Source organism: Dermochelys coriacea, chromosome 14 (genome assembly GCF_009764565.3).
Source record: "Dermochelys coriacea isolate rDerCor1 chromosome 14, rDerCor1.pri.v4, whole genome shotgun sequence".
NCBI classification, from domain to species: Eukaryota; Metazoa; Chordata; order Testudines; family Dermochelyidae; genus Dermochelys; species Dermochelys coriacea.
The window spans coordinates 19,962,860-19,988,503 of record NC_050081.1 but is presented as its reverse complement, the minus strand read 5'-3'; the positions used below and the strand labels follow the sequence as shown (position 1 = coordinate 19,988,503).

The window sequence follows — 25,644 nt, the reverse complement described above, 5'->3', positions numbered from 1 at the left end:
ATTTGTTGAGACACACATTACACAGGGATCATATTATACTCTATGCTCTGCTCTTGTTCCTATTAATTTCTAGGTGAAGTGCAAGGTTTTGGTTTTAACCTAAAAAGCCACAATTGGTTTGGGATCTGGTCACACAGACAACTGACTCCCTCTCCGTAGTAATGGGCAGCTTCAGTCAGCAGTTTGAGCTTTTAAATAGAGGTGGAGTGTAAGAGACAGAGATGCTACCAGGCCATTTTCTGTGAGGAATCTTTCTTGGCTTTGGAATACATTAGGCCCATTAAGAGGCCCCTAGATTTCTTAACTTTCTGGGTACACTACAGAGCCCACCATTCTTTTGGGGCATTTAAAAAGATGGTTAATTTGATAGGGACACATGGGTTTGTTGATGGATATTTTTATGTCTTTTGTATTATTTATATGGACTATTCATTAAGTATGTTATAGGTTTTTAACTTTTCCATGAGATATTGTTTGTTCTAGTTATTGTAAGGTTGAGACTCCTTCCTCAGGGCTAGGATCTTTATAAGGAAGTAAAAAATCTAATCTAATCAAGTTACATATACATTACATCATACAGAATTACATCCCCAGATATAACAAGCCTCTCCTCTCCTACCCTTCCCCCACCCCACTTGAACATAACTTCCCCTCCATACATTTCCTCCTCCTTGACAGTCAAGCTTTCTTCCCACCATCACAGTGTCCTGCATAGAGTTTCTATAGGACACACTTTAGTGTTCCTGGCCCTTCTTTCTTATCCTATCCTACATACTTACATAGGTGACTAACTTAAATGTCCTAGCTCTACAGAAAGAGCTTCATCTTTACAAGTCAACCTCTTTCCTTCTACATAAATGAATTTTTTTTTAAATTTATTTACTGCAGTTAGAAAAATGACAATGGACACACAATGAGAACAGAACAACTTCACACTAGATGCCACATAGTATAGTTAAGATTCAGTAGAGTTTTATATATTAGCAGTGACCATTATGTATTATTACATAGTCACAGTATATTACTAAATAGCTCTTTCTGAGAATTATCATATTGCACTATGGAACTGTGGTAACAATAGCTCAGATTTTAACTATGGACCCATAATATGAAATGTAAAACCATTTTTTTTGTATTTTTAATATGCACTATAGAGGTTTTAACGAAGTACTTACTGTTCATGACATACAATATTTTGTTCAAATACTCTAGCTCTACATATTAGCTTGTATTGCAAGCAAACTATAAAGGAATTTTTAAAAAAAAGAAAGGCATAAACAAAACTGATAACTTACTGAGGCAGCTCTTCTGCAGTTAATATCACGGTCAAACACCGCAGCTATTACCAATGCACTGAAAAAGAAAAATACAGTGTATTAGTAATAAAATATAAAAATTAATAATTTACAAACAGCATGCCAACGTTTACCCTTCCATTTGAATACTCAGTATTCCCTGGAAAGAAGTTACAAATTTCTTAATGCAAATCAGAGTTATAGTTTAATCAGATCCGGCTTTCTAACCAAATATTTCCCTGTATTCATAGAATTTTTTCCCACCTTTTCGGAAATTAAGGAAATGCGCAAGCAGCAAGCCTGGTTCACATTACTTTGTAGCGAGTTGGCAAAAGAGAGTACTGTGACAATCCACAATATGGACACATTATTAAACCGCTCTTGCAAACTTTTATTATTTGTAGAATGGAAACATTCATAAAAGAATATCTGATAAACAGAAAACCTTAAAGGCAATAGCACAGCTAGTCAATTCACAATACAGAGTTGTTTCTATTTGCATACCAACAGCCAGAAGATTAGAGCATTAAAGACACACTTTAGACAGATGGCAGCGTGTAATCTCTGGAGTTTCATGAGGCTTCATTAACAAACAGTGTCTTGAGATTCTCAGATGAATGGAAGTTACACGTGGACATGACTATATTTTAAAGAGCAAACTTCCTTGCCCCTTTTGATACACTGAATAAGAATAAATGCACAAGTGATTTTTTTTTTAAGACAGCTCATTAGGGGGGAAAACAATCCAGAGACATGATTAGGCATAGTTTAACTCTCTGCAGCATATAATAGGATATAATATTTCACAGTTCAAAAATAATCAAGTTTTCTTCCTGCCTTCGCCAATGGACAGCAGGAAGTTAAGGGGAACACAAATTGAAAAACCCAGCAACTGGCCTGCACCGGCAATTCTGATTTATGCTCATCGTCTAGACACTAGACATCGTCTATTTGAATCCATTGGGTAGCTTAAGGATGATGGACTAGCAACCAAGCAGCACTGTAACATTGTTATTATCCCATTGCTTTTTCAATACCAAACTTTTCAGTATTTTAATGTATAACCTTCACATTATATGAACATATGTCTTTAAATATATGTATGCCAAAAAATGTTTGACATACATGAAAATAAAACTAAATTAGAATTTCAAGACATTTTAAGACGACTAACTTTTAAATTCAATTAAAATCAAAGCTCTACTTGTCACTTGTGTCAGTTCAATAGCGTCTCAATTCTAGAACAAAGAATCAGATACCATTCTCAGTATAGTATCTCTACTGAGACATGGTGGTAGGCAAGAATACAAGTCTGGAACATAAAATAATTACTCTCTGCTCTACTATGCTATCTTTTAGATTATAGAGCTCAGCAATTAGTGATTATTCCCCATCTTTCAGTAGTGATTTCATAGAAGACAACTCTCTGACGTCTCAAGTCACTAAAGCTGACTTTTTTAAACGAAGTACTGTATGCATCAATACACTTACTAGTATACCATTTAGTAGTATCAAATACTGAAAACTGAATTACAGTTGACAAAAATACAACTTTTGTTACATTATCTGGGTGCAGGTTCACTTATTCCCCTAATACGCAATAGATCTCCCACTCAATGCAAATGAATAAAGTCACATTGTATCACAATATTTGATTAATAGTCTATGAATATATACCTTTTTATAAAGTGTTGTATTTAAAACAAAAGTAAATCTATGTATTAAGCTGTCAATGGCAAACACTTATATTATGCCCTGATTCTCTGACAAGTTTTTGGTTTTTTAACTTAGCAGGACATTAGGCTTGCACACAATTGCCAAATTTTTCTGGGGTTGGAATCAACATAGCAGCTTTTTAAATGAATATTAAAAAGTAATAGGTTACAAACTACCCCATGCGTCAACACCACATGTCAAATGTATTATGTAAGACATATCTAAAACAAACCAAAGTAATGAGAACCATACAAGACATTCCAACAACATACCCTACACCTTGAAGCTTAGAAGAGGTTAAAGAACCACAATACGATATAAACAAACACTTTGCAACAAAAAGCATGAGTAAACCATGCTTCCTAAGGATTAACTGCAAAGCAAATTTTTAATATCTGAAAAGACAGTTACCTTCTCCGTAACTGGTGTTCTTCAAGATGAATTACTCATGTCCATTCCATAGTAGGTGTATGTGCTTGCCACATGCACCGGTGTCTCCCTCAGCAGTACCGGTAGGGGACCAGCTCTGGCGCCCTCTGGAGTGGCACCTGCATGACTTGTTATATGGGGTGCCACCAGCTCCCACCACCCTCAGTTCCTTCTTGCCAGAAACTCCAAAAGTGGGGAAGGAGGGCAGGTTATGGAATGGACATGAGCAATGGACATGAGCCGAACCCACTGTCATCTCTGGCCTGTTGAGTGATGGCGTAGTGTGCCGTGAACGTGTGAACTGAAGACCACGTCACGGCTCTGCAAATGTCCCAGGTAGGCACATGAGCCAGGAAGGCTGCAGAGGACGCCTGAGTTCTGGTCAAGTGGGCCCTCACAGTACCCTTAGACCAGGGTACTGCCAGAGCCAGTGTGGGCGGCACCAGTAGTGTCAGGATCTCCTGCGCTGCCTGCAAGGCTTCCTGTGTCAACAGGACATCTAGATGACGGAGGATCTCATCACTGTCCAGGGTGGCAGGCATTCTACAAGATGGGCTGAACTGCTCAACTTGAGCTGGGATCCGACTCCCTGATGGAGGCTTTGAGCCGCCCAGTAGGGGTCTTGGCTCTCCTCCAGCCCTGTCTTTTCCCTTACGGAAAGTGAGGGATCATCCCCTCATGGTTCTCTTTGGCTTCTTGGGCACAGCCAGGGAGGTGGAATCGGTGCCGGCTCGAAGATGGCGCCGGCGGGGTGCTCTACACCAACGCTGCGGTGCTCGGGGCCAAGTCGGACCTCTGTTCCAACTCCATCAGGAGTGCCCTGATATGGATCTCTCTCTCCTTTTTCATTTGGGGTTTGAAGGATTTACAGTTGTGACACTTGTCGCTTGCATCCGATGAAGTGAGCTGTAGCTCACGAAAGCTTATGCTCTAATAAATGTGTTAGTCTCTAAGGTGCCACAAGTACTCCTTTTCTTTTTGTCGCTTGTGTGTCCTTTGCCTAGACACCTCAAAACTACTAGTGTGCAGGTTGCTGATGGGCATAGGCCACTTACAACAATCGCAAGGCATAAAGCCTGGGGACCGGGGCATGCTCGTCCCTAGGCCGAGTCTCATCCAGGACTGACTATACTAGAAAGAACACTAAGGGAACTATGAGCTGTCAACTATTTTACAATTATTTTACAGTAAACATTTGGAAGAAACACTGAACCAAACACAATGCTAACCAAAGCAGTAGACATTCCAGCACCATCACTGGTGGCAAGAAGGAACTGAGGGTAGGGGAACCAGCGGAGCCCCTTGTACCGCAGTACGTGCGTGCCATTCCAGGGAGCGCCAGAGCTGGTCCCCTACAAATATCACTGAGGGAAAAACTTCCGGCTGTGGTGCACGTGGTGAGCACACACACCTAATATGGAATGGACATGAGCAAGCACTCGAAGAAGAGTATTTACAATGGCACTAGCTGACAAAACAAAAGAGGAATCTTTATGCACAACGCATCATGATTTTGCACAGTTCAGTACCCATTCACGTTAACAGAAGCTGGTGTTTAAACGTGCCATATAACAAGAGAGGTGTAAAGTATATCCCAGAAGATCAGGTCTATATCTCTATAAACCTACCTCCAGCATTCAACTAACTGCTTTGGCAAGTAATAGCCATTTCAGCAGAATCATTTAAGCAGAAAATTATTCCTTTCTGATTCTGAAATTCTTCATTACGTTATTTATTGACTCTAGACAATACAGGAAATAAATATTAGCTGAAAGGTAAATTCACAATGGCTTTGCTTCAGCATAAAGGTATTACATGATGCCATCAAATCACCCTGTATTTAGAGTACTCATTATCTGCAAAAATATACATAGTTAATCTTTTCTTCAAAGAGGATATAACTCTTATTGCACTGAAAACAGCTAAAGAAATATATTAAATACTTTCCTAATATTACTTTTCTATATGCACAACTGCTATCCCCACAAGGATTTATGTGATTATAAACTAGAAGGGGTGATGATGTATAATAATAATGAGTGGGAGACTAGTTGACTACAATATACTCTCTATTAAAATGTAGTCTACAAATCTACAAGTCACTACAAAACAGAGTGAAAATTCCTAGAATAGATAAACATTTCCCCATTTGGGGAACAAGGAAGGGAATTTGAGGGATGTGTGTTTTTGATGCCAGCAACCCTTTAAAACGTAAAAGTGGGTATGCACAATATTAGGAAAAAATTATGCTGGGTAAAGAAAAAGAACCAGATTTCTGTTTCAAGTTTCCAAAGGGTTAAATGTGACCCATCATAAGGTCAAAACATTAATTGTAAATTATGAAACATTTTGACAGTATCTTTTTGTGACATGAACCATCCAAGCCATGCAGTTCAGCATTACGTATGCTGTCCTTAACTCAACTGTGAGATAGTTTTGCTAAAACAGTTACAAACCGAGTATAAAGTTTTAGCTTTTAGTTATCTACACTATCCTCAGTTTCTCTTGTAACAATGGTATCTTTAGTGAGATTAAGGTGCAAAAAGCGGCTTCTATTAAAAATATGATGTCATTTTATTCTCTCCCAATAACTTCATAATTAACATGCTGATCTTAAAGATTAGAATCAAACATTACAAGTTTTCAGCTACCAGCTGAAGTGCAAGTCCTGTTCTTTCTGCTTTGTAATCAAAAGGGAAAATGTAAACTTGAAATCTAATCAATTCCAAAAATTGAATTCAAAATTTCAGGTTACTAAAATAATTTCAGGTTACTAAACCTAACAGAAGCCCTGTAGCCAATTTTTTTTAGTTTTACCAATCACATTTTTTACACGTTTTTCCTCTCCTCTGTTAGCGTAGGAAAGACCCACACAAACAAAAGGGGAAACTGACCTACTGATCACACAAGAGAAACCATGAAGCAGACTATACACTATTTTACATGCATAGAAGTGAACACCACTGAGCAACGGTACAACAGAGCTTACTGCCCCTTCTTAACTGTTGCATTCACAAATTAAGCCTTTTCTCTATGATCACAGTTGTGTGTTAATCCTTTTACTAAGAACATTTAAAACCCATCCAACTGCGTTAATGAATTGTTCAAGTTCATTTCATATTTCAAATAAGTGCATGCACACACACTGCTGTGATATACAATACAACTAGCAATGAGAACAGTCTTTCTAAGATTAAACATGTTTAAGGCGTCTTCACCTGTTTGCTCTCATTGTGGGAGTTTATGTGATACAAACAATGTAAAGAAACAGTTCATGTCAAATAAAATGGGATTTTTTTTTAAGGCAGGTAAAGAAACTAGTCTTGACTTGTTTGGAACTTACCGCACCTGATTTCTAACAGGTAGAGCAAAGAATGGCTCACTCATTTGAGTCTCCAGGAGACACCTTTTGTAGTTCCAAGTATATTTAACTTTTTGTTACAATACTATCTTTAGCTTAACTTAATTTGACTATTAGAAAGAACTGTGTTGGAATCAATAATGATACTTTAGTCCCAAGCAGTTGTGGCAGTATACCAGAAATCAGAATTTAGTAGTGTCTAACTTTTAAAAGATACCTCAATATTAAAAGTAAAGAGATATGCATCATTTCTTAAATAAAAATTTCAAGAGGCCATAGCAATGCCAGCTATAGTGTGTGAAAACTGTGTGTATTTCAGTAAATAAATCTTTTGAAAGAATACTATTAGTAGAGATTGTAACAATGGAGCTTAAACACAACAAACCAAATGAATAAAAAAAGAAAAAAGACAACAACATTTAAATTCAAGATTAACTTTTAGCAAACAGCTCTACACTACAGAAAAGCAAGACAAACCATCAACGTTGCAAATTCTATCCAACAGCCCTCTTCTGAAGACAGTATTCAATTAACAAATACATTTTTCTACATGGAAATTATTTTCATTGTTTCATCCAGGCACAAGATGTAGCTCAGAGCAATGCTTCAAACTTCCTGATTCTACAGAACAATCTTGCCCTGGAGCAATCTACCTCAGTTTATCCGATAGCCACACCCTCTTTTTCTTCTTACCACAAACAATGCTCTACCGCAGGGAAAACTAAACTTCTTACACTCCTATACTGCATGCACTATTTGTTTAGTACAGTGCTATGCTGAACTGGAGAAAGAGGAGGACGGGGAGAGAGTAGTCAGTAATTATACGTTAATAAAAGAGGTACAAATGTTAAGAACAATTCATTTATTGATCAATTGTGTCATTTTGTTTAGGGACATGAAAATGCATTCCAACTGCTCAATGTAATTAAATAAATCTATAAGGTTACAACTGAAGCACAATTTAGAAGTTAGTTACTCAAAAAATTCTATACAAATGGCTTTAGACAAACTGGCAGAACATCTCTACTTCGTAGTGCAAAGCTGCTGCTTACTATAGAATGCATTTCTTTGGATTTTTTCTGGGGGGGGAATGAGAATAGAGTTACTGTCAAATGCCTCACAGTTCTTAAACTACACATTATTTGCACTCTCCTAGTACAGAAAAAACATTCACTCGTTTTAAGTAAAACAGTGGGGGCGGGGGGGGGAAATCAAGCATTATAAACAAATGGTAAATTCCCTAAAATAAACCCCCAATACGATACTTTTGGTACATGCAAATACTCCAGAAGAAGGTAAGGCAGTCCTGCAATTAATTCAGCAGGTTACTTAATTTTTAATTATCCATGTTCACAACAATTTTCTTTTTGTGTTTCATGTGGGCTTGTAGTTTTGATAGTGCAGGGAAGGGTTAGAACTACTGTTCCTTTAGAAACCAGTTGAACCGGACTTAAAAAAAATAAACACTCCAAAGGGCATTTGTGTTGGTTCAGATACCAAAATAAGGACAGAAATAAAAATAGTCAAGATAAGTATCCAGATAAAAGTACTATAATTCTGAGGCAAATACTTTGTTCATCTACAGTTTGATTAGTTAAGAGGAGTAGTACTGAGCTCAGAGTAGGAGTAAATAGTCTAGGTCCTACTGGCACCTTAACAAGTTTGTCACATCAGTATGCTGAACAGCCCTTGTTAATAACACAGCATTTATGCCCACAAAAAGGCAGAGGCGAGTCACCATTTTGTAAATCAAAGAATTTTTCCTGTATAGCAGAATACTTCATTATAAAGGAAGATTATTATATATTTTTGTTTAAAATAATATTAACACTTGTGGAAGGTGATAAACCTAAGTCCCCTATTTAACTACAGACCAGGTTCAGCACAGGAAGTGACAGAGCAAGTCCTACAAATTCTCCTACAAATGTAGAGTGGCTCAATTGAAAAGTTTTCCCTTTTTGCCAATTGGTAAGATTTTATCAGTTCTCTCAATATTCTTCATTAGAAGTAAAGGGAATGCTTGTTCACACCAGTAACGCTTTAGGTTTCAGTGAAGGGTCAAAAACCCCACACTTTTGGTCTATAATCTCAATACCACAACGTGAACTGGTAATGGGGCAAAAATGTAGTTCAGTTCACATGCTGTTTCTCTCCTGAGACTCCCAACAAGAACATCAATTTACATCAAAATTGAAGTAGACATGAAATGATTAATTTACATAGCCAATCAACAACCATCAAGCAGTACCAACTTTTGGTTATTACCAAGCTTTCAATGCACTTAATCTATGATCACCAACTTGTCCTTCAAGGCTGATACCTACCTATGTTGCTACACTCCTCCCAGTACATAGCATGTGAGCACCTCCATCCAATTAAGTAGTTTTAAAGGACTATGAAGGACAACTCTGTGGTGACCTAGAATCCTATTTTCGACGTCTCAGACTCAAGGAGTATTTCCAACACACCTCTGAACAGCATACTAACCCACACAGACCTTCCTACCAACACTACAAAAAGAAGGATTCTGGGTGGACTCCTCCTGAACGTCAAAACAACAGATTGGACTTCTACATAGAGTGTTTCCACCGACAAGCACGGGCTGAAATTGTGGAAAAGCAGCATCACTTGCCCCATAACCTCAGCCATGCAGAACACAATGCCATCCACAGCCTCAGAAACAACTCTGACATCATAATCAAAAAGGCTGACAAAGGAGGAGCTGTCGTCATCATGAATAGGTAGGAATATGAACAAGAGGCTACTAGGCAGCTCTCCAACACCACATTCTACAAGCCATTACCCTCTGATCCCACAGAGTTACCAAAAGAAACTACACCATCAGCTCAAGAAACTCCCTGAAAACGCACAAGAACAAATCCGCACAGACACACCCCTAGAACCCCGACCTGGGGTATTCTATCTGCTACCCAAGATCCATAAACTTCGGAATCCTGGATGCCCCAATATCTCAGGCACTGGCACCTTGAGAGCAGGATTGTCTGCTAAGTAGACTCCCTCCTCAGGCCCTACGCTACCAGCACTCATAGATTCATAGATACTAAGGTCAGAAGGGACCACTCTGATCATCTAGTCTGACCTCCTGCACAGCGCAGGCCACAGAATGTCACCCACCCACTCCTATGAAAAACCTCACCCATGTCTGAGCTATTGAAGTCCTCAAATCATGGTTCAAAACTTCAAGGAGCAGAGAAGCCTCCCTCCAGTCAACCATGCCCCATGCTACAGAGGAAGGCCAAAAAAACCTCCAGGGCCTCTCCAATCTGCCCTGGAGGAAAACTCCCTCCCGACCCCAAACATGGCAATCAGCCAAACCCTGAGCACATGGGCAAGATTCACCAGCCAGATACCCAGGAAAGAATTTTCTATAGTAAATCAGATCCCATCCATCTAATATCCCATCTCAGGGGATTTGGCCTATTTACCCTGAATATTTAAAGATCAATTACTTACCAAAATCCCATTATCCCATCATACCATCTCCTCCATAAACTTATTGAGTAGAATCTTAAAACCAGATAGATCTTTTGCCCCCACTGCTTCCCTTGGAAGGTTATTCCAAAACTTCACTCCTCTGATGGTTAAAAACCTTCGTCTGATTTCAAGTCTAAAACTTCCTGGTGGCCAGTTTATACCCATTTGTTCTTGGGTCCACATTGGTGCTGAGCTTAAATAATACCTCTCCCTCTCCTATATTTATACCTCTGATATATTTATAGAGAGCAATCATATCTCCCCTCAACCTTCTTTTAGTTAGGCTAAACAAGCCAAGCTCCTTAAGTCTCCTTTCATAAGAAAAGTTTTCCATTCCTCGGATCATCTTAGTAGCCCTTCTCTGTACCTGCTCCAGTTTGAATTCATCCTTTTTAAACATGGGAGACCAGAACTGCACACAGTATTCTAGGTGAGGTCTCACCAGTGCCTTGTATAACGGTACTAAAACCTCCTTATCCCTACTGGAAATGCCTCTCCTGATGCATCCCAAAACCGCATTAGCTTTTTTCACAGCCATATCACATTGGCAGCTCATAGTCATCCTATGATCAACCAATACTCCAAGGTCCTTCTCCTCTTCCGTTACTTCTAATTGATGTGTCCCCAACTTATAACTAAAATTCTTGTTATTAATCCCTAAATGCATAACCTTACACTTCTCACTATTAAATTTCATCCTATTACTATTACTCCAGTTTACAAGGTCATCCAGATCCTCCTGTATAATATCCCAATCCTTCTCCGAATTGGCAATACCTCCCAGCTTTGTATCATCTGCAAACTTTATTAGCACACTCCCACTTTTTGTGCCAAGGTCAGTAACAAAAAGATTAAATAAGATTGGTCCCAAAACCGATCCCTGAGGAACTCCACTGGTAACCTCCCTCCAACCTGCCAGTTCGCCTTTCAGTAGGACCCGTTGCAGTCTCCCCTTTAACCAATTCCTTATCCACCTTCTGATGTTCATATTGATCCCCATCTTCTCCAATTTAACTAATAATTCCCCATGTGGCACGGTATCAAATGCCTTACTGAAATCTAGGTAAATTAGATCCACTGCATTTCCTTTATCTAAAAAATCTGTTACTTTTTCAAAAAAGGAGATTAGATTGGTTTGGCACGATCTACCTTTTGTAAAACCATGTTGTATTTTGTTCCATTTACCATTGACTTCAATGTCCTTAACTAATTTCTCCTTCAAAATTTTTTCCAGGACCTTGCATACTACAGATGTCAAACTAACTGGCCTGTAGTTACCCGGATCACTTTTTTTTCCTTTCTTAAAAATAGGAACTATATTAGCAATTCTCCAATCATTCAGTACTATTCCTGAGTTTACAGATTCATTAAAAATTCTTGCTAATGGGCTTGCAATTTCAGGTGCCAATTCCTTTAATATTCTTGGATGAAGATTATCTGGGCCCCCCGATTTAGTCCCATTAAGCTGTTTCAGTTTCGCTTCTACCTCTGATATGGTAATATCTACCTCTATATCCTCCTTCCCATTTGTCATGCTACCATTATCCCCAAGATCCTCTTTAGCCTTATTAAAGACTGAGGCAAAGTATTTGTTTAGATATTGGGCCATGCCTAGATTATCTTTAACCTCCGCTCCATCCTCAGTGTTAAGCGGCCCCACTTCTTCCTTCATAGTTTTCTTCTTATTTATATGGCTATAGAACCTTTTATTATTGGTTTTAATTCCCTTTGCAAGGTCCAACTCTACTCGACTTTTAGCCTCTCTCACTTTATCCCTACATCTTCTGACCTCAATTAGGTAGCTTTCCTTGCTGATCCCTCCCATCTTCCACTCCCTGTATGCTTTCTACTTCTTCATAATCACCTCTCTAAGATGCTTGCTCATCCAGCTTGGTCTACAACTCCTTCCTATGAATTTTTTCCCCTTTCTTGGGATACAGGCTTCCGATAGCTTCTGCAGTTTTGATTTAAAGTAATCCCGGGCCTCCTCTACCTTTAGATCCATAAGTTCTTCAGTCCAATCCACTTCCCTAACTAATTTCCTTAATTTTTGAAAGTCAGCCCTTTTGAAATCAAAAACCCTAGTTGCAGATTTATTTTTGTTAATCCTTCCATTTAATTTGAACTGAATTAGCTCATGATCACTTGAGCCAAGATTGTCCCCTACAACCATTTCTTCTATGAGGTCCTCGCTACTCACCAAAATTAAATCTAAAATGGCATCCCCTCTAGTCGGTTCAGCAACTACTTGATGAAGGAATCTATCAGCTATCGCATCTAGGAAAATCTGAGCCCTATTATTCTTACTAGCACTGGTCCTCCAGTCTATATCTGGGAAGTTAAAGTCTCCCATGATCACACAGTTTCCATTAGTATTTACTTGATTAAAGACATTAAAAAGAGCTCTATCCATATCCAAATTAGATCCCGGAGGTCTATAGTACACCCCAAGCACTATCGTAGGAGAGGCTTTACTAGTTTTCTTCCCCAATGTAATTTTTGCCCAGACGGACTCTGTCTTATCCATTGCATCGCTTCTTATTTCTTTACATTCTAACTCATCATTGATATACAATGCTACTCCACCCCCTTTACCTTTGTTTCTGTCTTTCCTAAACAGCACATACCCTTCAATACCTGTAGTCCAGTCATGACTACTATTCCACCATGTTTCTGTTATCCCTATAATATCTGGTTTCACTTTCTGCACCAGTAGCTCTAGTTCCTCCATTTTGTTACCTAGACTCCTCGCATTGGTGTACAAACATCTTAATTTTTTCTGTTTGGACTCGCTCACATTTTGTACCCTATTAGGCACAGTCATTCTGCAGCCAGTATAACCTATTAGACTAGTATCCACACCGCCCTCGCTCCTTATATACATTCTCCTACCCATGGCTGTATCCTTTCTTACTTCATCTTCTTCCCTCTCAATGCTAAAATCTGGCGTGGAGATTTTCTGGACATCTCCCATCCATCTCCCCCCAATTCCTAGTTTAAAGCTCTCTTTATCAGTTGTGCCAGCCTCAATCCTAGAAGTCTATTTCCTTCCCTACTCAGATGAAGTCCATCCCGAGAGAACTGACCTCTGTCCGTGAATGCCTCCCAGTGGCCATACATCCCAAAGCCCTCCTTATAGCACCACTGCCTAAGCCATCTGTTGACAGTCATAATCTTGTCAGACCTTTGTTGCCCTTCTCTAGGAACAGGAAGGATCCCGCTAAAGATCACCTGAGCCTCAATTTCCTTAAGTGTCTTCCCCAGCCTAGCATAGTCTCTCTTGATACTTTCCAGCGAGAATCTGGCTGTATCATTTGTTCCCACATGAAGGATAATTAGGGGATTCTTTCCCGCTCCCTTTAGGATCCTTTTCAACCTCAGGTCTACATCCCGTATCTTAGCACCCAGAAGACAGCACACCCTTCTAATCTCAGGATCAGCTCTAGTTACAGGCCTGTCTATTCTTCTCAATAAAGAGTCCCCGATCACATAGACCTGCCTTTTCCTGGTGACAGTGCTATTCTCCAGTCTCTCCCCTGTTCCCTCTGGCTGCAAGTTCTTTCCATTCCTATTTTCCCTTACAATCCTCTTCAACCCATCCTGTATCCTCCTGGGGCTCATATTTGGTGTAGTCTCCCTTGACTCTTTCCCTTTTCCTATAGGACTAGCCTCTCTTCTCCCTTACCCTTCCACCTTCAACAAGTACCTGCTGAGCCCCTTCTTCATTTTCCAACTCTGCAAACCTGTTCCTAAGCTCTATTTCTCCTTCACTAGCCCGTCTTTTTCTCTGCCTGGTTCTTTGAGTCACATGTTTCCACTGACCACTTTCCTCACCCAGTCTCTCCTCAAAATTCCCCAGCCCTGCTTCCATCTGTGAGTCTGAGCTTTTCCCTTCAGATACCTCATATCTTTGCTCCATCATCTGCTCAAACCCCTTCCTAAACTCAACCAGACTTTCCACCTGCATCTCCAAACCTCGGATCTTTTCCTCCATCAGCTCTATCAGACGGCATTTCATGCAGAAAAAACTCTTACCAGTTCCCCCCTCCAGGATCATGTACATACCACAGCTTCCACATCCAGTCATCCTCAATGTGTCTTTCACTGCAGGAGTCACTCCCACAGCTGCTTCTGTATCTGTCATCTCCTTCCCACCTAAATCCTGTTAATCTGGGAAACACAAGCCACACCAAAAAACCACAACCCCCCAGCAAAAGCAAACCCCAAACAAGCACCACAATCCAAACCCCCCCTTTCAAACTCCCACTCCAACTCCCCTGTTTAGAGCTCTGTTTGCTAGCTCCTGTGCCACTGCAGCTATCTTTGAGACATCACTGACTTCCTGAGGAAACTACAATCCATTGGTCATCTTCCTGAAAACACCATCCTAGCAACTATGGATGTAGAAGCCCTCTACACCAACATTCCACACAAAGATGGACTACAAGCTGTCAGGAACAGTATCCCCGATAATGTCACAGCAAACCTGGTAGCTGAACTTTGTGACTTTGTCCTCATCCATAACTATTTCACATTTGGGGACAATGTATACCTTCAAATCAGCGGCACTGCGATGGGTACCCGCATGGCCCCACAGTATGCCAACATTTTTATGGCTGACTTAGAACAACGCTTCCTCAGCTCTTGTCCCCTAACGCCCCTACTCTACTTGTGCTACATTGATGACATCATCATCATCATCATCTGGACCCGTGGAAAAGAAGCCCTTGAGAAATTCCACCAAGATTTCAACAATTTCCATCCCACCATCAACCTCAGCCTGGACCAGTCCGCACAAGAGATCTACTTCCTGGACCCTACAGTGCTAATAAGCGATGGTCACAAACACCACCCTATACCACAAACCTACTGACCGCTATACTTATCTACATGACTCCAGCTTTCATCCAGACCACATCTCATGCCAATCTCTACGATACAACCGCATTTGCTCCAACCCCTCAGACAGAGACAAACACCTACAAGATCTCTATCAAGCATTCTTACAACTACAATACCCACCTGCTGAAGTGAAGAAACAGATTGACAGAGCCAGAAGAGTACCCAGAAGTTACCTACTACAGGACAGGCCCAACAAAGAAAACAACAGACCACCACTAGCCATCACCTTCAGCCCCCAACTAAAACCTCTCCAGCGCATCATCAAGGATCTACAACCTATCCTGATCATCACTCTCTCAGATTTTGGGAGACAGGCCAGTCCTTGCTTACAGATAGCCCCCCAACCTGAAGCAAATACTCACCAGCAACCACACACCACACAACAAAAACACTAACCCAGGATCCTATCCTTGCAACAAAGCCCGTTGCCAACTGTGTCCACATATCTATTCAGGGGACACCGTTATAGGGCCTAATAACATCAGCCATACCATCAGAGGCTCATTCACCTGCACATCTATCAATGTGATATATGCCATCATGTGCCAGCAATGCCCCTCTGCCATGTACATTGGCCAAACCAGACAGTCTCTATGTAAAAGAATAAATGGACACAAATCAGACGTCAAGAATTCTAACATTCAAACACTAGTCGGAGAACACTTCAATCTCTCTGATCACTCAATTACAGACCTAAAAGTGGCAATTCTTCAACAATAAAACTTCAAAAACAGACTCCAGTGAGAGACTGCTGAACTGGAATTAATTTGCAAACTGGACACCATTAACTTAGGCTTGAATAAAGACTGGGAGTGGATGTGTCATTAAACAAAGTAAAACTATTGCCCAGTGTTTATTTTCCTCCCTACTGTTCCTCACACGTTCTTGTCAACTGCTGGAAATGGCCCACCTTGATTATCGCTACAAAAGGTTTTTTCTCTCTCCTGCTGGTAATAGCTCACCTTACCTGATCACTCTCGTTACAGTGTGTACGGTAACACCCATTGTTTCATGTGCTCTGTGTATATAAATCTCCCCACTGTATTTTCCACTGCATGCATCCAATGAAGTAAGCTGTAGCTCACAAAAGCTTATGCTCAAATAGTTAGTCTCTAATGTGCCACAAGTACTCCTTTTCTTTTTGCGGATACAGACTAACACGGCTGCTATTTGAAACCTTTCAACCTTCGTTACCCAGAACGATAGTATTTGTGATGCAGGGCTCATATGTTTGAAAAGATTCAAGTGCAGCATTTTAAAGTGTGTGCTTTAAAAAAAAAAAAAAAAAGTTAGTCAGTGTTCTTTTTCTTTAACAATTTACCTACTTATTTTTAGAGACAGAGAAAGAACGTGTTTTTGCTGTGTAACTGAACCCATAATGAACATCAAGTTCTTTGTTCTGAGATGCTGAGTTTCACATTTTCAAGTTAGCCAACAATTTGCTTGTGGCTAAAAGTATGACTCTTCTTAAAGTGAAACAGCGACACACCTAAGGCTAGATTTAAAACAACAAAAGAAAAAAAAAGTGTGTGATCATTGCACTGGCCCCTAACCAAAGTGTGCTGACTGTGTGTCATGGTGAAACTGTGTGTCATGCTGTACTTGAATATTTTTTATTATCTGTTTCTACTCAGAATGGCAACTTTACTTCTGAGAGAGCTCAAACTAAATTATTATATTCAGAAAAGACACTAACAAATCTAACTACAAGAACCTTTCATCATAATGTTATTACGAAACTAGACTAGCTAAAGTATACTTGTCAGCTATGCTAGCAAACTCTGTCTATAGCTATTTGTGTGCAATCTATCACTGCTCAAACCAGTCCAGACCCTCAGGAATTTCCTCAGCTTCCTCCCACTCAGCTGAGGTTAGCCTGGGCTAGCATAATTGCATTGTGACTTGGTGTTAGTATTGTAGGCACTAAAGATGGCTTATTTGGGTCTGGTCTTGAGATTAAGAGGCAAATTTGGCATACTCGTCTTTCTAGACCACATACCATTTATGACAGGTCCAGTTGGACCTCATAGGTCTGCATACAACCCCCTTGGACTGAAGGTTTTCCCTCTGGGAGCCTGGTATGGGAAAGACCAGCTCCTCTGTAGATTTCCTTAGCTTGAAAGAGTGCCTTCTGGAGATGACTGCTTTATTCACCACCTCCTGAAAACATCTATGAGAATTGGACTATCAGGCTTCCCCATAGGCACTCCTCTCATCAAAGACTCTTCCCTCATCAAAAGCATCCTACAAATTAAAGGAGCAGAAGATCAGAACAAGGTGAAACTTCCTTATCCAGAAGGCAGTGACCCCTATGATCTCTGAATTTTCACATATTTTTTTTTCTTTGCCTTGTGTTTCAGCAAAGGAAATAAATTTGAGGAAATGACAACTAAAGTTCATTTCAATTGGACATTAGTATAGCAACCACTGGAATTCTGGAAGGCAAGCTGAAACCCAACTGGGCACCACTGCTTCAAAGCCCTAAGGACTAATGTGACTGGAGAAGGTACCAAGTAGTAGCAGGCCAGGGCCACGAAGGGAAGCCTAGAATTAAAGAAGCAAATAGTACTTTTGGAGACCAATGCCAGCTGGTCAAAAGTTACTTCAGTGGAGACAAGAAAAAAAGCTACTTGAGCTGTTGCTATAGATGAGGAGCGCTGGAAACTTGCCAACAAGCCAAGAGGAGCTACTGCTACAAGCTTATGATGCAGAGTAGCCATTAAAGAACTCCTAAACCACCAGTCAGGGGCAGCAGGGAGAAAAAACCTGTATCTTGGAGGAGAGAATCTCACAAGTCAGGCAGAAAAAAGACAAAAGCAAAAGAAGGAAGGGCAACAGTTGCAGCAGAAAAGCAATCCCAGCAGTGGAAGAAGAAAGCTGCACTAATGTCTAGTCTACTGCTGGAAGTTTCTAGTCTATTTTATGCACCAAGGGCTGGGTCTTTACAGATACATCTATACTACATCTGGGAGTGAGCCTCTCAGCCCAGAAAGACAGACTCACACGAGCAGGTTCGGAGCCAGGATGCTAAAAATGTGTGTGTGGCTATTGCAGCTCCAGCAGAGACTCAGGTTAGTGTCCTGAGCTCAAGCGTAGGGGACTGGGTGGGCTTGAGATCAGCTGACTATTCCTAGTCTCTGCCAGAGCTGCAATGTCCATGAAGCTATTTTTAGCACGCTCAAGCCCCACTGGCATGTCTATCCACCTCACTCTCAGCTGCAGCACAGATATACCCTAAGGAACAGGAGGTGGCACATTTCTCCATCCAAACCTCAGAGAGCAGAGTTCACTCCTGTAGTGACTCTGGACTGGCAGAGGACTATTCCATGAAAACAAAAGAACTGGAAGGCACAACATACTTTGATCGATTATTTGTTAATTTTGATTTAGTTACAATTATTTATGATAAAGCTTCCTGTTACAAGTAGGAAAACTCTACAGGATATTCTGCAAAAGAAATATTTTGTAACACAAGACAACACTGTACAGCTCAGTTCTTAAACATTTCTGAAAAAAGGGGAGAGACTAAGGCTGAAACATGTAGTATCTAAGAAGTGGATGGATAAATGAAGTGCTATTAAGTAAGATTTACTATGTCTAGACTGTCATTTCTCCAGTTTCAATTAAATAAGAGTGAAATATTGCTAGAGCATATTATGTAATTCAATCAGATACTTTGACAATATATTCCAGTACAAGTTTTTCCAAAGTAAGCCACATCTAGTATCTAAAGCAAAAAATTGTCCCACAAAGGCTACTTAAGAAGCCTGCATCAGCTATTCTTCACAGGAATTTTTTAACTGGATCGGTCAAAGGAGAATCAAAAGAAATATGGGTATATAAAAGCCAAAAGGATCTAAAAACGGCTCACTAGATTAAGAGCGGGAGTCCAAGTCTTCTAGACCAGTGCTTCTCCACCTGCAGGCTGCAAGCTAGAAGTTGATTGTGATGGAGTGCTTAGTGGATTGCCCCTTACCATCTAAGCAGCAAAATCTTTGCATCACTAGAACTCAGTGAGTGTCTGAGAAATTAAGGGGAAAAAGCAGCTCTGAGCCTTAGCCTTTCCCCTTGCTACTGCTTCCACCCCATACCACTCTGCAAACCTGCAACCCAACTTTAGAATAGAATATCGGTTCCACCTCTCCTTCATTTTGATCTGAGGCAGAGGAAGCAACACTGGTTTCATAGTCCTTTGGAGTGGCGCTGCCCTAGAGCTGAAGACTGGGCAGAAAAGCAGGAGAGATGGAAGGAGCCTCCACACCAAGCAGCATCAGTCCCTCAGTAATTTTTGCTTGTGGATTTCTTTAGGTTTGACCTTTGTTTTGTAGTGACAGGGAAATACAAGAAAATGAGTCACCGCACACAAGAAGAAAATATTTCGGCCTCTTAAAAATTGATTTAACAGTGTTCTTTGAAAAAAATCAAATAAAATTTAGATTTCAATGATGATCCTTAAACTCTGAAAATCTAAAGGAAAAATGGAGGGAGGGCCTCCCAGAACTAAGGACCAAACATTACACTGCTATTGTATCTTGATTAAGATGTCCAGTATAATTTTTATTACCACCAAGAGCAGATAATTTTTATGCCTTTTTAAAAAAAAATTCTGGACAGCCACAAATCTGTTCCACCAAATAGAAAGATAAAAACATGAGAATTTTCACAGCTCATCTAATCTCATTGACATCACCTGTTACAACAAAGCATTTTTTTTAATGGAGAGAATACTTCCCCTGACCAGATGTTTTCCTCTTGAACAACATTAACAAATTATCCTTACTTCATATTTAAACGATTGTCTTAAAGTTTTAGATGCACAATAATTGTAACATTAACCTATGTTTTAAGTCTCTGAAATCTCTATTAGCGGTCTTCCATTCTCTGTACAGTAAATAGCCTAAAGAAAAAAAAAACGAATTCTCTCAGTTTCTCACTGTAGCAACCCACCTTGAAATTTGATTAACAAATGGCTTCAGTTCTAAGGGATCATAGGCACGAGCAAAGGCCCAGCAAACATAGCATGCTGCATCTCTTACGTTGGAACCCACACTGCAGGCTCCCCGCTTCTCGTCATATGTCAATGCTTTTAAAATAACAGGAACAACTGTGGAGTGAAGAAATTCACAACAGTTAGGAATATGAACATACAGTAAAAAACAAAAACACAAGGCCATTCAATATAAAATAAGTTTTAAATGAAAAGACATAAGGAAAGGTACATATTTGCCTGTGTTCATTAGAACAAACTGAATGCTGTTCTCAGGGGATAGAGGCTGTGGTTTTAGGACTAAATTTAAAAAAAGCAGGATTATGACTTTACATAGCATTTTGTTTCTTGACTAATAACCTCCATTTCTTTTCTCATCCCCTTCAACTGTATTTCATTGTTCTCATACTGAAAAGCACATAGAAGACAACACCCTAGATTAGCAAAGATTTATGAGATGGTACATGGGTTAAATGTTAGTGACTCCACATAAGGAATATCTTGCACTGTTCTAAGTATCTTGTTAGAAAGGGGATAACAACAAAATAAGGAAGTACAGCAGAAAGCTGCTTCAAATGATAAAATGCTCGACTCTCTAGTCTTTTTACATTGCTGAAAGACAAAGTTGATAAAACTTTTTACAGATGTGTTTTATTAATTAAAATGGACACTCAGGCCTAAAATTGATACACTGTATGGCTTTGGCAATAACCTTTAGATCCTAGACTTTCCTTTGAAGATTCAAAGTACAATGTGTACATTTTTTCCCCAACCTACACACACCATAGTGTAAAGACAGGTGTGGTGAAAGGTAAAAGATTTACTTATGGAATACAAAATAATATGCATGCTCCACTTTGACAGACTTGCACTATACATCATGCAACTGCACCTATTCCACTACCACCAGTGAACTACAGCTGGCACTGCCTGTAGTGAAAATGGCATGTCTGAAATTTTGCCTTCAGGTGCCTAAAATGGAACTATTTTCATAGTTTTGTAGGTATATTTTTGGGCCATATCATATTTGACAGCATGCTCTACATTGTACATAGAATATTGACTTGACTTTTAACACTGAAGAACTCAGGGTAAGCTCAAAAGCTATTACTTCACCCACCTTTTGTCTCTAATTTACCACTGAGTTTAGTAAAGTGCAAAGTAATCTTTATGAGATGACACTTAATAGTTGATATTTTAAAAATACATCTGCCTATTAACACTCAATTTCCAAGTTGCCTTCCAAATGACGTTAGACCCATACGTATAAAATTGTCCCTAATTTCCCTAAACTTTTAGAAGTACTGAAGATGATCTAAATCTCTCTAAATAACCCTGACTAGTTTACAACTATGAGGAAGGAGATTCACTGAAAAATTAGTTTGCCCACAAACTCCACAAATTGAGCAATACCACGGAGAACCACAGAATACATTCTGAACAGTTTGCATGACAACTCTGGGTAATGGAGAGTTCCATTCAGCAACTAAGGATCAATTTCTCTCTGCTTTTTGGCCTTTTAGCCAAGGTCAAGTGTATCTCATGTACCCTTTGTTGGAGGACTACATCATACAATTTCGGGGTGGGTTAATGAGATCTTTTTAACCAATAATTACCATGATCCCATCTGTTATGGGAATTCTGTATTAAACATTCCACAACTAAACACATTAACACTGCAAGTAATTCCTGTATAACATATTTCTGTGGCAACAGCAGACGTGAAATTGACAGATCTTCATCCAAGTCATTTATGCAGCTGCCAGATATACGAGAGAGAGAGAGAGAGAGAGAGAGAGAGAGAGAGAGAGACAGACAGACAGACAGACACTACTGAGCAGGCGCATACTGTGATCCATCTAAATTGCTTCTTCAGCTGCCAGTACCATGAACATTCAAACAAAATACACAATATCAGCAAAGACACAGACAGACATGTTGTTCAAAACACAATTTTATGACTAATTCTGGGATTTAATTTGCCAAACAGAAATAAAATTCTCTATCTACCCACACAAGTTCTCTCATAGCACTTTAGGTAAGAAGCATAGTTAGCATTTTCTCCTTCCCTCTCTTCTCATCCTCCCTCACTGTATTAAGTGGATAGCCTCTGCATACAACAGAAGCCTGGTGAGTAGTTGCATTTTGTACAATTTGGAGCTTTTTCATTGTGTGTGACTTCATTCCAAGATATGAGAAGATGCAACAAACAACATTGTCATGAAAGCACAGATCACCTGGACTAAACCATGACCAGAATATGCCTGACAGGATAGAATGCAGATAGAAGCAGGTGGGGTTTTTTGCTGCCATAGCTATTTGGGCTTCCAAGAGCACTACGGAGCCTAACAAAAAACACCCAAAGCTGCACTGTAACAATGTGAGGACAGAGGCCCTTGAGAGAGAGAGAGAGAGAGAGAGGTTACAAAGGAGATAAATTTTTCAATGCATTTTTCTCTTCCTGACAGCAATCTTGCCTCAGTTAGGCTTTAAATATCTATTTTTCATCCAAATATTCATTTCAGCCAGATACTAAGAAAGATGAAAGACAATCCTATTTATGTTTGACATAAGAAAAATGTGGAGCCAGGTGTTGCCTGTCGTTGTTAGTACTTCGGTCCCTGTCCTCCGAGCTCCCAAGAATGGCTTCACAGAAATCTTCAATATTGAAGATCAATTCTTGTGGAGGTGGAGTGTAGTTATCCACAACTACCTCTATATCCTAACACATAGGGAGGACCTCAGGCATAAAGCCTGGCAGAGAAATTTAGGACACCAGCAGCTAACTGTCATCTTTGGAGATTCTTTTGCTACTTCTCATTTGGCTTTCTTAGAAAATGGAATTTAGACACAAGGCATTATTTAGCAAAGTCTCTGAGTTTCAGCAATGGGATTTTTGTTTTCTTAGTATGGTCATACTACTGCATGCTTTAGAGAATGAATGGTACAGTCCCCACATCAAAGGAGGCGTACCAAGTGTTTTCTTCTTTCTTTTACTCTCCAGGAAGGGCGGGGTTACAGGTAAGTGGCTCCTATTGCCATCCATGTTTCTGCAACTGGTTTTTGGGCAAAATTCTTGAAAGGATCCTGTTGTGTTTCTGGTCCTGCTCTCAGCTTGTTCATCTCATTTATAAGGCCATGCTGGTTTCAGGCAATGGTTTCTGTGAAATAAGAGGATTCCTGACAGCATGAGTTGTGTTCTGGAGGTGGAGGGAGGTAACCTGGGTTCAGAAAGCTATTTATGGTCCAAAAGTATTCTGCAGGACATTATTTGCTTACCTCTGGGGGCAGATTGGGATGGGGTTACCTGTAGGGGCTTGTTAACTGGAGCAGCTCACTGTGAATTTAAACCAAAGCTTCCGGCTTTATTGTTGTCTGTGAGTTTCCAAGTTAAACAGAAAGTATTTGTTTTGACCTACAAAGCCTTAAAAGGCCTAGGACCTGACTATTTATTATACCACCTTTCCCACTCTGCCATATTGCAAAGGCACTCAAGCTAGAGCGCACTCACTATAAAAATGGTGACACTACAACCAGAGTATTCTCCATAAGCCCCCTCCAACTAAGCCTTGCAGCTCACCACCCTACCCCACACCCAAGAGCCACAGCATTTGGTCCAAGAGAGCCTGAATTTGTTGACCTTCAGAGTACACTAAAAAGTTCATCTTCTTGCAGTACTTTGTGAATGGGGAAGTTGCGTAAGGCATAATTTTGAGGAAGATGCACATTGTTGTTAGGTTGTATCAGCTATTTCTCAATTTAGTAAAAACTGCTGTTGGTTTTATCTTCATGGTTATTTGTGACTTTAGATAATCGTTATATTCACCCAGAGTTTGATATGTGCTTTTTTTGTCTGTTTTATAAATATAAAATAAATAAATAAAACTATGAACAGAGAAGAAGTGTCAGCTTACTATAAAGTAGCTGAAGTGTTTTGGCTTCTATTCTTGATTCCCAGTCAGAATAAAACAAATCATAGACTTCATGCATAACAGCCACAGAAAAGTGCTTTGCTTTTTTAATCACATGGGAAAAGTGGTAACAACTGAGTCAGAGTAAAACAGAAATCACCAAAGGGAAAGTCAAATGAAAACCCCAGAACCTAACTAGACTGGTCAAATGATCCTACAGTCACCAACAGTCAAGTGGTGAGAATATGGTCGAGACAATGGGCAAGTAAAAACCTCAGCTCCGATGTCTGTAGGGGTCCCGTCACAAACAAAACTGAAAGAGATGATACATCTTTTTCTAAACCTTACTGCCTCTATATTATGAATGGGGAAAAAACCTTTTTTAAAAACAAATTTACAGCTCTCAGGTCCTAATTTCACTCCTTCAAGAATGAGGAAGCTTCAGAATACCTTTGAATTAAGCTTTTTTCATATAGTTCCTGTAACATATTGTCAAAGTTTGTCACATCTAAGTTTCCTGGAGGGCTTCCTTTTGTCAATGAATCCAGTAATATAGTTTAAATACATTTCTCTCTAGATAGCATGTAATTTAATAAACTAATATCGCCTGCAGAAACAACCACCTGTGGGGAAACAGAAGTAATTTAACTCTTAATCCTCTCTTTTTGATATCAGATTTGCAGATTACTTTGTTTCTCATAATACATGGGTCTAAAGGTCCTTATGGACCTAACTCCAAGTGTCTATACTAAAATGTAACTCCCACGAATGTGACTACACTGCACTTAACGCCACCTTCGCGAGACGCGTAGCACTGAAGTTGATGTAGTTAGGTCAATGCAGCATCAGTGTAGACACTGCATTTCTTACATTGACTGTTGTTGTCAACACAAAGAGTATAGTGTGGACATGTAAAACCCGATTACTGTGGTGACTGTACATCAATGTAACTTAGGTAGACTTAATTTTGTACTGTAGACTTGCGCTTAGTGAATTACCCTTGGATCACAAGAAGAAAAAAATAGAATAGTAATTAATTTAATGTCAATATACATAAGGTCAGTTTATGACCTTTACTTCAATCACTAACTGTTGGAAAACATTAAAGCCAGAACAAATGGGAAGAGATGTATTCAAAACAACTTTTAAAATGGATTTTAGCCTGATAAATAAAATAGAATAATAATCTGAAAAGTATTCAAGGTCCAATAGGATGACAAATATTACATAAAAGAAATACAGGGTATACAAGCCCTCTTCAAAGGAAAATGGCACAGCAAAGTTGATATTTTGGTATTTTCTTTTCCATTTCTGAAATAAACAGCAATACCACCATCTTCAAAAATGCAGTCCAACTCGATTTGAAAAATGCTGCATTAACTGTTGGAAAAATGGAATTAGCTGGTTCTACAAGAACACTGAAACAGCTCCCAAAGGCACTTTTACAAAATTACTATAAATTTCCTTCAGCAAAGACTGATTATGCCCCCTACTTTGAACATTTATGGCTGTCCTGTCCTCTTTTAACTGAACAAGACTAGAGAAAAG

At 39.6% G+C, this 25,644-nt stretch overlaps 1 protein-coding gene across 6 annotated transcripts in view; it reads right to left on the bottom strand.

The window, feature by feature from the left end:
* TBCD (tubulin folding cofactor D) overlaps positions 1-25,644 on the bottom strand; it is a 292,421-nt gene that overhangs the window by 155,626 nt on the left and 111,151 nt on the right. For all 6 annotated transcript variants that reach the window (XR_006275752.1, XM_038372287.2, XM_043497516.1 and 3 more), the window contains exons 15-16: positions 20,146-20,302; positions 1,296-1,353 (exon numbers count right to left, since the gene is read on the bottom strand). Coding sequence is in view for 5 of the 6 variants with exons in the window: in XM_038372287.2 (XP_038228215.1) it covers positions 1,296-1,353; positions 20,146-20,302 (215 nt within the window). In the remaining variant the exon portion in view is untranslated. The remainder of the gene's footprint in view (positions 1-1,295; positions 1,354-20,145; positions 20,303-25,644) is intronic.